General features: G+C 40.1%; 2 protein-coding genes across 2 annotated transcripts in view; one reads left to right on the top strand and one right to left on the bottom strand.

Annotated features, from left to right (window-relative positions):
- reck (reversion-inducing-cysteine-rich protein with kazal motifs) overlaps positions 1 to 8,640 on the bottom strand; it is a 79,322-nt gene extending 70,682 nt beyond the window's left edge. Inside the window, exon 1 of the mRNA XM_061064928.1 lies at positions 8,450 to 8,640. Coding sequence (XP_060920911.1) covers positions 8,450 to 8,522 — 73 coding nt within the window. The 5' untranslated portion in view covers positions 8,523 to 8,640. The remainder of the gene's footprint in view (positions 1 to 8,449) is intronic.
- LOC132994532 (holocytochrome c-type synthase) overlaps positions 5,166 to 14,308 on the top strand; it is a 36,886-nt gene continuing 27,743 nt past the window's right edge. Inside the window, exon 1 of the mRNA XM_061064930.1 lies at positions 5,166 to 5,169. The gene's annotated coding sequence lies outside the window, so the exon portion shown is untranslated. The remainder of the gene's footprint in view (positions 5,170 to 14,308) is intronic.

Below are 14,308 nucleotides of genomic sequence, written 5' to 3'. Positions count from 1 at the left end.
ATGTCTTTCCAATTATAAAAAATTCTGTTGATGAACTACACTGATGTATTCTTTTTCCAGGATTTTGTGGCCCCTGACGGTCAGATATTTCTGGAGCTTGTTGCATGGAGAACATCAAGGGGACTGTAAGATTTGAAAGTGATCTAGATATCTCATAAAATATGTCAGATGTCAGACAGCTGATTCTACCTTTGATGTTTGGTAACATCTGGCAACTCTGAAAAATATTTGTGGCTGTAGAGTGAAGGGTTTTCAAGCCTCTCTGACAGTGTTCAATGGGAGACTCTGATGAATGGAACTTTACTTGCTCTTGATACAGAACTTACATCGTCTGCCAGACATCTGTGAGAGAGATACGATCAGCCCCACCAGCCAATGTCCTGCTCTGTTTAAATATTGGAACTCTGTGAAAATCTGACATTAACAGGACCCGAAGGATATGTTACTGTTAGTGTGAATGTGTTTATGACTCTCAAATGTACAGAACTGTGTTCAACGCATCACTTTTCCTGTCAGGTTGGGGTGGGATTGGGTAGCTCACAATTCCACTTTTAGAGACGTCAAGAAACAACAGACGGGGTGAAAAGAAAGTGAGAGGTATGCACAATGGGTAATCCACTAAGGACAGTGAGGTGCCGCAGCTCAGCTGATGTCATCTCTGTGATAAAAACGTAATTTACTTTGAAAGCAATATGATGCATTCTTTGTGAGCCAATAACCCACTTAGGTGATTCCACAGTGCTTAACTTTTGCTCCACAAATGATTGCAGCATAACTCCTCATTTCCACAACTATGTGCGCTCAGCGGTGCATCGGCACCACGGTTATGCTTTGTCCGACGACGCGCCACTTTCCCCATTGGGTCCATTTCTTGAACTAGACTGCAGCCATGAACAGCTGTACACACATCACAGGAGAACTACAAGATTGCGCAGGAATAAAGAGAAAAACATCCAAACATGTTTTTTTTGTCTTTCTGAATATGATCTGTTGTTCGTTTGGTGCCTGTTTTGACTTGATGTTGATAAAGTGATGGAAAATACAATTGTGAGTCTGTTTATTGTGTTTTATTTTGAAATTGACCAGGCGCTCTGTGTGTTTCTTCATCAGACTTCCTGTCCGGGTCGTTCTATTCTGTCCAGCTATAGACTCTGGGCAGAGTGTTGTGGCGCTGCTGGCACGATCCAGAGATGGACCGCGGCGCTCACTGTGGAAACAAAAGCATTGACTAAACTGGCAGCCAACGGCAACATAGTGTGCGGCACTTACGGACTGTGGCGCGCAAGAAGTTTGTAGAAAAAGGGAGTTAATGGGCATGACACATTTTCTGTGTCCATTTTTTTTTTTCTTTTGATACTGTAACACTCAAGACTGCAGCTTATAAATAGATGCGACTCTGGCTGTGAAAAAGGGACACCTTTGCTGAAGTGCCTTTCACTTGCATTCTTTTTAATGGTGCTTCAATCGTTGCAGAAAGTACAACTATACAAAGACACACAAGATCACTTCTTCTTCAATACAGCGTGATATTCATTTAATACATCAAATAAGAGTATTCATGAGGTCAAGCCTGTTTAAGTTGGTGAGTCCAGATGCATCCCAGATGGATTAGCAGATCGCCCAATTAATACATTAAATACCAATACAGGTTGCTAACCAAGCCAGCGCTAATACTTGTTTCTAACCTAGCATTTGCTAAGATTGTGCCCAAATATGGTAATTAAAGTAATACCTTACATTCTGCTCCTGCTCCTTGCCATATGTAATCTTTTTTAAAAAAATTTATTAAAGGCTTTATATGTGATTTTTCACTCTTAAATATAATAGAAATCAAGTATATCCTCTGAAAATGAATCTGTGAGTCATGACTGTCTACAATGGGTGTAACACCCGAGTCCCACTGTCTGTGATGTTTTCCGAGTCATATTTTCAGTTTGTTTACATCGCCGGGATGACGGCTGACTCATCCCCTCGCGTATAAAAGTTGTTTAATTGAGGGACTAGAGAAAAGAAGAATAACATACTGTACTCACTGCTTAACTGTGTTTCTAGATCACGCTTATTTCAGGTAAATTTACAGGCAGTGTGAAGATACGAGCATAATAAAGATCGCTAGCATTAGCATGCTAACCCAACAATGCACCACAAGTTGTTTTGGTTTCATGCTGGTGCTCAAGGGCGCAGGATCAAAAAATCGCATATAAAGCCTTTAACACAAGCAGCAAAATTATTTTAAAATTATGTATTTATATTAAAGTTCCTATTTGAAATTGTGTTGTTTTTGTTTGGTAATCAACAGTAACTTTCTGATGTGTAAGTGTGTTTACAGTTTTATAAGACGCTGGAGTAGACAGTCCCGGCAAATGCTGACCAGGTGTGTAACCTAAATCGCAGACCAATCACAAATACAAAAAACCTGACTCCTATCAGAGAAAGAGCAGATCTTAAACACACACACACACACCTCCAGATGGCAGATTTTGCCCTTCCCACTGATTTCATATTCAATTAGCAGAATCAAAGGAGGATGCAGACCTGACCAACTCTCTCGTGTGTGTAATGGGAAATGACATAATGAGACACACGTGTTCAGGAAGAGTGTGGCAAAGAGGAGAGACCAAAGAGGAAGACTTGGGGAGGTTCAGTGTCTCTGTCACATTCAGCCATTTAGGTTTGAAAGATGCAACATGACTTTCAGCTAAGGTCTACGACAACTACAATTGAAATTGGTCCAATTAAGCACATCACCTTAAAACCAAGGTGAGACTCCTTTCCTAATTGTACAATTATGTGTGCCTTATGTTAGCAATGTTGGGCACCGATCTCAACAACCAAGGACCCTCCTTTACAAAACTTTAAGAAATGTTTGTTCAGGCAAAGGACATAACTGTCGACAGAGCCTCACTTCAAAAGAATCAAGGAGCCAGATAGTGCTGTAAATATTGCTCTATGGCATTATAGCACCAGTAATAGCCCAACTTAACACACTAACTCCAGAACAGAATGTTATTTTGTTTGTTTACATTTTCTAGGTAAATTTCAAGCTAGCTATTACTATTAAACTGTAATTTAAACTCAGATTAACCGACCAGTCTGAAGTTAAGAAAACAGTCAACATTTAGCACAATTTATATAAAAGTGTCTTCTGGTAAACAACCTAATGGTGTTTGCTGTTGCTAATGTTCTGACTGACAGTGGCTAGCCCCACCAGCCTTCAGTTCTCATTGAATGTTGACGCCCACATTCTTGTGCTAATTACACATTGCTCTGGTCGATATGCCAATTTAACCTGACACAGCCATACTTACATTTTTATCTCAATTTTCTCAACCAAAATACAGCCAAACCGCACTGCTCCTACTGTGCTTGTTTACATCCGGGTGGTAGAGCATGGAGAGCAGGCCAACTGACCAGAGCTTGCGCGGCGTGACCCCCAATTCACACATACTCCGTGCGCGCCGCGGTCCGTCAGCGCCACGGTCCGTCAGCGCCACGGTCCGTCAGCGCCACGGTTTTGCTCCGTCGGACGGCTCGCGCCCACTCACACTGGATCCGTTTCTGACACATCACAGGAGAACTACAAGATCCCGCGGGAATAAAGACAAAAACATGCAAACAACATGTTGCTTTGTCTTTCTGAGGATGCATTGTTGTCAATTCGGTTCCTGTTTTGACGTAATGTTGATAAAGTGATGAAAAATACGATCGCGAGTCCGTATATTGTGTTTTATTTTGAAATTGACCGGATGCTCTGAGCGTTTCCTTGTCTGACTTCCTCTCCGGGCTGTCATATTCTGTCCAGCTTGACGCGTGCCTGCAGCGTACTCCGGCGAAAATAGACTCGCTGCGTATATGAAACGGAGCAGAGACGTAGTGCCGTTGGTGGCCCGGAGACGGACCGCAGCGCGCCCTGTGTGAACACAATGATTGACTAGAGTGGCAGCTAAGTACGCCGTAGTGCGAGGCGCTGACGGACCGCGGTGTGCACGGAGTATGTGTGAATTGGGGGTTACAGTTTGAGCATTCAATTTAACCGGCATAGAGGGCCAACACATAAAAATATTTAATTTGTTCAACTGACTCATAATTCCGGTGCTGACCAGGCTATTGACTGGAGGTGAATTCTCCGGAGAATATCCTGCTGCATTCTCACATCAGCTCACTCAGACTTGCTGCAGAAAAAATACTATAAGGGGCTGGCTGGAGAAACTTCCTCCTGGAAATATAGAGTGTGAAAGCCCTATACTGTAACTCTCTCCTCTCTCTCTGTACTGGTCTTTCTCCTAAAACTAGAACCGTATCTTCCAGCTGCTCCAGGGAAGCTGCTTAGCGGTTACTTCTCTGTGCAAGCTAGGTATCACAGATGTTTTTAAAGCACAGATTTGAATAGATCTAATAGAGGAATTAGATGATGAGGTTTCGTCTATGCCCAGCTCTCACACTCAATAGCATCTAAAACAAACAACAGTGGCTCCAAACTATAACCTTTCTATATTTTCTACAAACCAAACAAGGCTTTGTTTTGATACCATGGGGTATGCAGTGAAACAAAAACAAGACAGAATCTAATAACATTTTTAAAAAAAGATAGCGGGATCCTTCTTTCTTTGCTTCCTGTTAGTTTTAATTTCCAAGTCTCCAAACAATAAACTTATAGACGGACTATATGTTATCTATTTTGTTTTTTTAGGGTCTGCCTTCCACCAGTCTCATCCCAGTCGGTCCAACAGATACAGCTCCTGCTTAATTGAATTCCTACTCGTGGGAACTCAATTTCCAAACAATTAATTTATCAGAGAGAACGAGCAATAAATAGGATATATAAAATACAATAAATGCAGTGAAGGAAGACTTTCAGGAAATGAGCTGAGGATGTTATGCTGGAACATCTTCCTTATATCTAATAAAATAAATAGCTGAAGGGCAAAGACGTCCCTACACTTTTAGGACTTAAGGGAATAGTAGTCCTTGATGTATTTCAGCTTTAATAGTCAGACTACAGTACATCTCTGTCTACTGACTGAGGGTAACAAAGGTATAACATTTAAACATTACAGTCTGAAAATGTGAAAAATAAAAAGAGCTCTTTATCTCTTTTTACTCAGCCAGATAGGAAGCAACAAAACTACATCAGTGGGGCATACAGTTCATCATAAAATCAAAGAACAATGACAACGATAAAGCTTTTCCTCACATTATACTGACACACAGACCCTGATCCTCACTGCCATCATTCAGAATAAGCTGTCTTTACCCCCTACACATTCAAGCACCAAGTAGACGTTTTATGAATATTAGGGCTGTGAGTCTTTGGGTGTCTTTTGATTCTTGGGGTCACGATTTTCGATTCAAAACTATTCTGGATTCATTATTCAAAGTCTATTTTTGAATACATACTTCAGGATCTACTCCAGTCATCTGTGGGAATGGCTGAATTTCTTGTTGGTCTTTTTGGCATTCTACTGAGTTAAAGAGCTAGTCTTAGCACTTACCAGGGAGTGACTGGTAAGCCAAAATAATTTGCATGAATGAATATCATGGACTTGTGGCTTATTTCGAAAAACTCTTTGTGTGAGTAGATTTATTTTTCCTGGACAGAGTGCTCGATTGTAGGAAAAAAAAAAACTGTATCTGCTTAATGTGGAGCTAATCGTAAAAAGCAGAGTTTGTCTGTTGTGATTCCAAAATGTTATCAGTAAACCCCCAAGCGTATTCAGATATGCAACAGTTAACATCACTTTTATTGAATAAAACTGGTTACACAATTGTTGAGGACTAATGAGCTGCATAACGTATATCTTAAACTGATTGTTGCAGGCAGTTGGCTTGTGCCTTACAACTGCACCTGGATATGATGTAGCCTGAACAATGTGCAGCTACATGCACCCTGAGTGTCTTCCTGTTGTCCTGAAAACGTCTGCTGCGCGCTGTTTACTAGCATGTGTAAACCTCAACTATGACGAGACTGCTGATGCTGCCTTTCGATAGCAAAGTGCTTTGAACTCAGTGTCTCCAGGGAGCGCAGCGGGTCAGCAGCCCCAGTCTAAGCAAAATTCCCTGTTGTACTAGAATATCCTGAAACCTTCCAGTTCCAAATAGAACTCAATTGACCATAATGAGACGTTTTCGAACCAAGGAACTGACCCTAACTCTTTGTAATTTCACTGTGTGTATTTCACTTTTTATATATTTAGCTTTGACAAAACAAGGGTAACGGGTTGCTGGTTGGAAAAACTGTAGCCCTATATTTCATAGTTACTTCAACAATCACTATACCAAAGGATGGCCAAGAAATTCAACTGGGTGTACTACACTTTAATCTTGTGTTCACAAAACTATAATTAAGTTTGCGGGACTCAGGCCCATTCCTGCTCCGAGTGGACATGGAGAGAAGAGGGCTGCCGTTCACTTCCCTACTTCCCCTCCTCTTCCCCCTCTGCTTTGAGGAGTCAAATTGGTTCCAGATGCATTCTCTCACGGCTAGCCTCCATAACCAAATCGCAACATGAAAGAAATGAAGGGGAGAACTTAGCAAAACTCTTGTAGGGGGGAAAAATGTATGGAATTCCTACGCAAAATAGTGGGAGGAAGTTGTAGAAAGAGCCATATTCTTCCTTAGGGCACTACTGTCTGATCACTTTGCCGCATGGTGCTACATTACATGTTCTTGTGTTTTTTTTTTTCTGAGACCTTTAATACTGTCGCAAGCCTTTCGGAGACAATGTGCACCCCGAAAGAGGATCTAAGAGCTTTGTTTCTTTCATGTTCCTGGCAGATGTGTCAGAAAAAAAAATCTGTACAAAGTGATATTTAACCAGAGCAAATCCACATCCTGCACCCATGTGGACTGAAGATCAAAGAGCTACCCAACAGCATGTTAGACCAATTTACAACCCTGCCCATGGAGCCCGTTTAAACACTCGCTATAGGACGTTTGAATACACACTTACCAAAATGATAGCAATGAGTAACAACTGCTGAAGGTCTATTGAGAAGACACCTAGCCAAAAGGCTGAAGAATGTGGCAACTCCGTGTCGCCTTAGTCAATTAACAAGTGAAAGCAACTCCAAGGCTAGTTGTCCTACAACAGCACCAACACACCTCTGTGTTTGTCTGAGTCGCTTAACAAGTCCAAGTGAATTAATTTGCAGCCTCAAAGTAAACACGTCGCAATTCATACACATTTAGCTTCTGTGCAGCTCTTTCTTTTAGCGACTAGATTTTATTCAAAACGAGAGGCAGTTTTACTTCCAGGTTTTCTTTGTAACTCAACTATGGAAGCTAATGAACCTTAAATAGGCTTATTCATAGTGAAGACACTTGCAGCCTGGACACACACCTTTACAAGCTACCTGGTATCTAATGCGAGTGAATGCGTCATTATTAAAGTAGGCTATAAAATGCAGGCTATGCCGAAATGCATAATAGTCTGCTGATTCCTAAAATGTAGTAAAGTTGTTCATAGTAGCGCTTTAGGCTACTTTTTAAGACTCGTGTGTTATTTGTAAAACATCTTTACATGAGGTTGGTCCTAAGAGGTAACGGTCCCTTTTACTTTTTTTTTCCCTCAATCTCTATACGAGCTTTTTCCTTCCTATCCCCAGCAATTTGTCACACAATGAACCGAAACAAAAATCTTGTTCCAACACTATAGCAGCCTTCCGGGAGCCAAATAACAACGACAGAAGCTGGAAGGCTGGACTTTATATTCACTAGGCCATACTTCAAACTTCTTCTAAGGCTCATTCAAACATGTTTTTTGTTACACAGGATGTTAACCCCATACGTCGAGCGACGGACACAGCGTCATGCTACTGATGCTTTTTTTTTTTTTGCTGTGTTTTTCAACAAAGGAAAAACCACAACAATAAACACTAGAAACCTTAAATGAATGTCAAGGATTAACTCTTTAATTCGGCGTGCAATAAATAAACCAATGACGATACATTAGAAGTTTAACAATGTTTCTTTCCCCCGTTATTCCCACAGTCCTGTCACACCTAACGTAGACACTCTGTGGTGGGCGGTAGCTAGCGTTGTAAACTACTTCAAATGTATATGATTTATTGGATACAATAACTGGCTGCTGGACATTTTGTGGCCCGAATTGACTTAAGGACTTAAATGATTGCAGAAACATTTGAATAAATTGTCTGCGATGGGGATACGTTCACTGATAGTAAAATGAATATTGAATTCCAAGAGTTTTGAGTGGAGTTTGGCTTGATGTCCTCACAACATGAGAGCGAAATCTATCGTACCAACAGGATGCCAGCTGTCACTAAAGCAACAAGTTAGTCCAAACTTTAAGCGTACAAAACAGAGGCATTCAGGCTTAAGATGTTCACTTTTCTGTCTTTTTAAAGGGTGTAGCACTGCATGAAAGCGGACACAGAGTGAGGTAGACGAACAGTTCTGAAGTTGGAATCATGGAAACAGACTACTCACCCTGAGCTCGGAGCGGCTGGCAGTAAAAGTTTACTGAGAGGAAGAAACTGATTATCTGGAAACACACACGCATCTTATTGCAATCCTAAAGTGCATCGTGGACAAGAAGACATAGAAAACACTTGTACTGTGACACGCTCCATAGATCCCCTGTTAACTCTCTCTCTCTCTCTCTCTCTCTCTCTCTCTCTCTCTCAGCCCCCGGTGTGCGTATGGACCACTAAGGACATGCGCAGAAAGGGAAACCATACCAGTTAACGGTGACAAATGAATGGAAAGTGTTTTTAAATTGACTGATGTAGTTTACCTATTTTGCAATGTATTTTTGACTGTCTGTAACACAATAGATTTGCATGATTACATTAAATTCACGGACTTAACTGCTGGAAAGTCTCAAAACACCAACTAAAAAATAAATATTTATACAGACTGCATGGTAAATGGACTTCAGCTCGTATAGCACTTTTCTAGTTTTCTGACTACTCAAAGAGCCTTTACTGCCATATCAGTGTCACACCCAGAAGTAACTCATCCCATTCACATGCATGGTTGAGTGTCATGTACAGGAGCTGGGGATCGAACCCAACTGATCCACAGCCGCACCATGTGAAAGAAGAGAAAATTATTGTCGATATTTCTTGTTGAAAACTGGCCTGTTGAAAAGAAGTGTTCTTAAACACAAGACATGACATTTTGACTTTTCTTGAAACTGACCTTTCCCTACCCTTAAAAACAAATGGCTTGATACAAACAGCATTTAATTCAATTCAATAAACAAATCTTTCCACTTAATTAAATCCAGGCTCTAAGTACACTTCCTGAAAAATATTTCTGGCAACAAAATGTTAAACAAACATATCTCCAGGAGACAGGATTACATTAGCATCATTTTCTCGTGTAAATAGCCTATACAAACAGCAGGGATTAAGGGGATAGTATTAAATAAATGTGCGATGCATAATGTATCATTTGATGTTGAAAAAAGATGCATCACAGGCATCAACTTTACATGCACTTGATATCATCTGTAGGAGATTTCTTATTGGTGTTGTTCTTTAGATGTTAGGTTTGCTTGGTCCACAAAGGTTTTCTGAAGTACAGTAGTTTGTTTTTTTAAGCGATAAACATATTGCACGTTTAAAAAAATAAAATAAACCGGCATGGATTTTACAGGACTGAAATGTATCACTGTGAACTTGTTTAGCGAGATAGTTTCATTTCTTTTTAAAATCCAAAGAGGATTTCCACACATTTTAATCAGTGAATAACCATTTTTTTTCCATTCACACTTTTTTCCACTGAGAGTCACAGGGGAGCTTCAATCTCTACGCTGCTAGAAAATACTTTGAAGCACTTCGCACAGGTTCCTATTCCACTAACACACAGACATAGTCACTCACAAAACTGCAGCACCCGAGGGACACCCACGCATAACACACAGAGACAAAGCATGCAATCAGTATAAATATTTTTGAATTCTGTCACTGTTATACATACAACATAGCTTTTGTTCCTGCTGCACTGATTTATTTGAAGGAGTCATTTCTCCTCTGTTCTTTTCTTGAAGATTGCCCATGAATCTGTTAGAGACTTCAGAGAGTGTTTTGGGAGTCATCACACACCGGCACAAACCTACTTTGAATAATGGAACGATGAGACATTATTATGAATGTTTTGCTGCCTTAACACATCAAAGGATCAGTGTGTTGTATCAGCATTCCCAGAAGCGCTGCTTGTCAACAGGTAGCGCAGGCAACTGCTTGGAGACCCCAGACCAGTAGGTCTTTAAACCACAGCAGTGACCCAAAATGTGCAAATGTTTCAATGACAGTAGGAAATCTCCATAAGGGGACCCCAATTAAAACCATTCACTCTTGTTGCCTTGCAAATCATTTGTGAATTATTGCTGTGAAAACCAAAATTTGTCAATGAAAGTCAACCAAGAAAAATGAAGAGGAATTATCCGTAGGATATATTTATAATATAATAATTTATATGATTATAAAGTATTCATCCAGTTTTCAACCTTTGCCCTTCTTGTGCTAAAGCTCTGAACTTATAACTGCTCAAATATAAACAACAGGGTCATGTTCAGCTGGTGTAAAAGAGTCAATAACCCAGACATTATCCATGTAGGCTGCATGTCAAAATGCCAATCTGCTTGAACTTGACGCAGTTTTCCTGCTAGAGGCGTCGTTTTGCATGACGTGGGCATTAAGTTTTATTTTAGTTAATGCTCTCATCAATTTTCCACAAGTTGCTTTTCCACTATTGCGTTTAACCTTAGAACACTAATGTTGGGTGATTTTCACCCATGCGACTGTGGTCAGGTGAATGTCATTGTGTTGCTGCTGTCTGAGTTGTGTGGGTCTTTGGGTAGGTTCAGGCTGACCCTTGACTTCATTGAAGGTAGGCATGTTTCCCTGCTCCAATCCCTGGTTTATTTTCAACAGGCACCTGCTCCCGTGATTTTCACCCGACGTTACTGATCATGAGTAAAATATTTCCCACACATGTCAGTAATGCAGTGAGAGACGTATCCTTCACCAGACAAGGCTCACATGTCCCAGGAACAAGTGGACCATTATTTATTTTTTTAGGAATTTTTCATTAACGATTCCCTAATTTTTCATAATAATTTAATAATATTATATATAATATATAATAATTTTTAATTTTAGAGACTTGTTATAGGGTCCTCCCATTTTTCGTTTTATTAGACTTTGTATAGGGGGAAATAAAATAACTTAAATGTGCCATGTATTGTTGTACTTTAATACATTTTGATGTGAAGTATGTTTTGTTGGGTATATTCTATCGGGTAAAATATACACTACATTAGTGATGGTGTTACAAAACTGTTAGTTAGTGTTCTAGGGTTAAATTGTGTATACTTCAGTTACAGTAACGGATAATTCCTCTTTCTTAAAAAAAACTTTACCCAGTATCCCTTACCTAAACCATTGGAGTATTACCAGAAGAGAGAACAGATCCGTAACAGACAATCTCCTGCTGTGTGGAATATATCTAAAAGGGAAAAGTCCAAATAGTGTCAGGACCTGAATTTCTAGAAATTATCTTGTAATTGTTCAGAGTTCATATTCGAAAAGGACTTAGGAAACACAAATCTCCCTCTGAATGAATCATTAATCTATGCAATTAATTAATTCAACTATCAGCCAACAAAGTTAAAAAGTTATTTTATTTTGGTGAAAGGGGAAAAAAACAGCTTGAGAAGATAACCATCCAGGTACGAATGATATGGTGATTTTTCTGATACATTCATCTAGTGACAGGAAGTGTTGATTTCCAGGGGGGGGGGCCTCCCAGTCTGTCCCCTCATTGTCCCTCATAATGCCCGTGTCAACAGGGCCAGGCGGCTTTTTGTGCCACACAGACGTCAAACAGCAGGAAAATCTCTGTCCAGGGAGACATCCTCTCTTGTAACGGGTCAAAGGTCCTGAGTGAGGAGGATGTCAGGGGCTGGAGTCAGCACTTTGGCCCCATGTGGCTACATCATGCTGTCGACAGGAATGAATAGTGAGGGGCCACGAGGGAGGAGGGCCCATGTGCTGGCAGAGAGCAGGAGAATGAATCATTTATTCACACAGATGCACTGAGGTCATCTGGGATACATAGATAGTCCTTTGAGCTCAAACATATGACATGATACCCGAAATACTACATTTTATTTTGATGTAACACAGTTGTAGTACAAAGTTGTATACTCTGATGTAATTAAGTGTATGAACTCAAAACAATATACTGTTTCTCACGCATTATAAACATGTCATTTAGATTACTGCATAGTATAACTTCTTTTTAAAACTTGACATGGTTTGGCTCTGTCATACTTATCATGGCTGTTTTGCTAGCATGATCCAGTCAGAGCAATGCGGTCAACTCACCAGATGCTTTTGGATGTTCCACTATGTTGGCAGCTGCTCCTAACTTGTGGAACAGTTCACCTGTGAACATCAGAACCGCTACATTCACTGAAACTTTTAAACCGCTCTTAAAAACACACATCTTTGAGTAAACTTTGACTTGACGTGACTTGTTATTCATTTATCAAATATAATATAATAATCAGCTTTAATGTTCTCTGAGGGTCTTCAGAATCAGAATCCACCAAGTCGTTAGGGAGAAGAGCAGTGGGAAGAGAACACACCCCTGGGGGACGCCGGCACTGATTGTCTGGGTGCTGGATGTGATGCTCCCCAGCCTCACCTGCTGCCTCCTGTCAGTCAGGAATTTGGTGATACACTGACAGGTGGAGGCCAGAACTGTGAGCTGGGTGAGTTTCTGGTGGAGGATATCTGGGATGATGGTGTTGAACGCCGAACCGCAAACAGGATCCTAGCATAGGTCCCCAGGGAGTCGAAGTGATGCAGGATGAAGTTCAGTCCCATGTTGACGGCATCATTACTTTATTTTAAAGCATTCACTTAGAAATAGTATTAGAAATACTTATAGTTCCACTTAAGATAAATACTGAGAACACATACAGCCAATTTAAAGGGATAGTTGTGTAGTTTTGCAGTGTGGTTGTATGAGGTACTTGTCAGTAGTAAGTACATTAGCCACAGGAGATGTTGGTCAGCTCGGCACCTTTGTCAAGAAACAGAATGCCAGCACAGAAGTTAAGCGTTATGTTGCTGCAGATTGGCAGTTTGTACCACATCATTTAGCTTATTTGAAGAAAAGCTGACAAAAAAACAATGCTGATGATGTTATATTGAACATTTTCAGCACCCTACTTGCCAGCAAGCCACTTTGTTGTAGTGCTACTATGGCGCACTGGGTCAATAGTGTATGAGTCAATTTGAATTTAACCTAGTAAGCTTATAGTTATTTCTAGAACTTTTGATATCACTGAATCTTAGTTTGAGATTTCAGGCAAGAGAAGTTTTAAAGTTTTTCCGTCCATGTGTGTCACTCACCAAGGAAATGAGGGGTTGGCATTTGGTTGTGTATATTGGACTGTAGGTTTGTTGTGTACTTGTGGACACTCACATGGATTTATATGATGTATTTTAATTGCCTATTTTCACAGATGAAAATACATATCTGCAAACTACTTGCATAATACTGTATGCTCCAAGCTAAGTTGTGTATTTATTTTGATTTTATGATTGCGTGTTGATCCTGTGATAATGTTCAATACTCGATTTAATGAACTCTCTGTTGAACTATTTTGAGCATGTTTATGTGAATGTATACACGCTGCTACCTCAAAAGTTGTTCACAAAAAAAAAAAGATTTTCCGTCGGACAGTTCCGTCTACATAGACTCTTCTCCTCTGACGCCCCCAGGTGGTGGAATGAACAACCAAACTCCATTCCACGTGCATGAGTCCCTTTGCGCCTTTAAGAAAAAGCTAAAGACCCAGTTCTTTCATGAACACCTTTCGACCTTAATGATGATGATGATGGTTTTTACATGATGATGATGATGGTAATGACAATGTTTTGTTTGATAACAACAATTTTAAGATGGTTTCTATGCTGATTACAACTCTCAAGAACATCTGTTGATGTTGTGCTTTGCCTCTGGTCACTTCCTGTCAGCACCTGTTTGTCCAATCAGACTTAAAGCTTTTCATTTGCACTTACTGACGTTGTTTCCTCCTCTCTAGACCCTTGCTTGTGTTGTTCTTACTCTCTGATGTATGTCGCTTTGGACTAAAGCGTCTGCTCAACGAATTGTAGAATTGTAAGATTAATATTGTATTTAATTGTCTGAGTATTGTACAGCAGCTGAATGTAATTCATGGAAAAATATAATACAGACATTTACTTATTCTCCGTCAATGCATATAAAAACTAAGCTTATTATATCTTGAAAACAAAACCCTCC

Source organism: Labrus mixtus, chromosome 19, assembly GCF_963584025.1.
Source record: "Labrus mixtus chromosome 19, fLabMix1.1, whole genome shotgun sequence".
In the NCBI taxonomy this organism is placed as follows: domain Eukaryota; kingdom Metazoa; phylum Chordata; class Actinopteri; order Labriformes; family Labridae; genus Labrus; species Labrus mixtus.
This window is presented reverse-complemented; position numbering and strand designations above follow the sequence as displayed.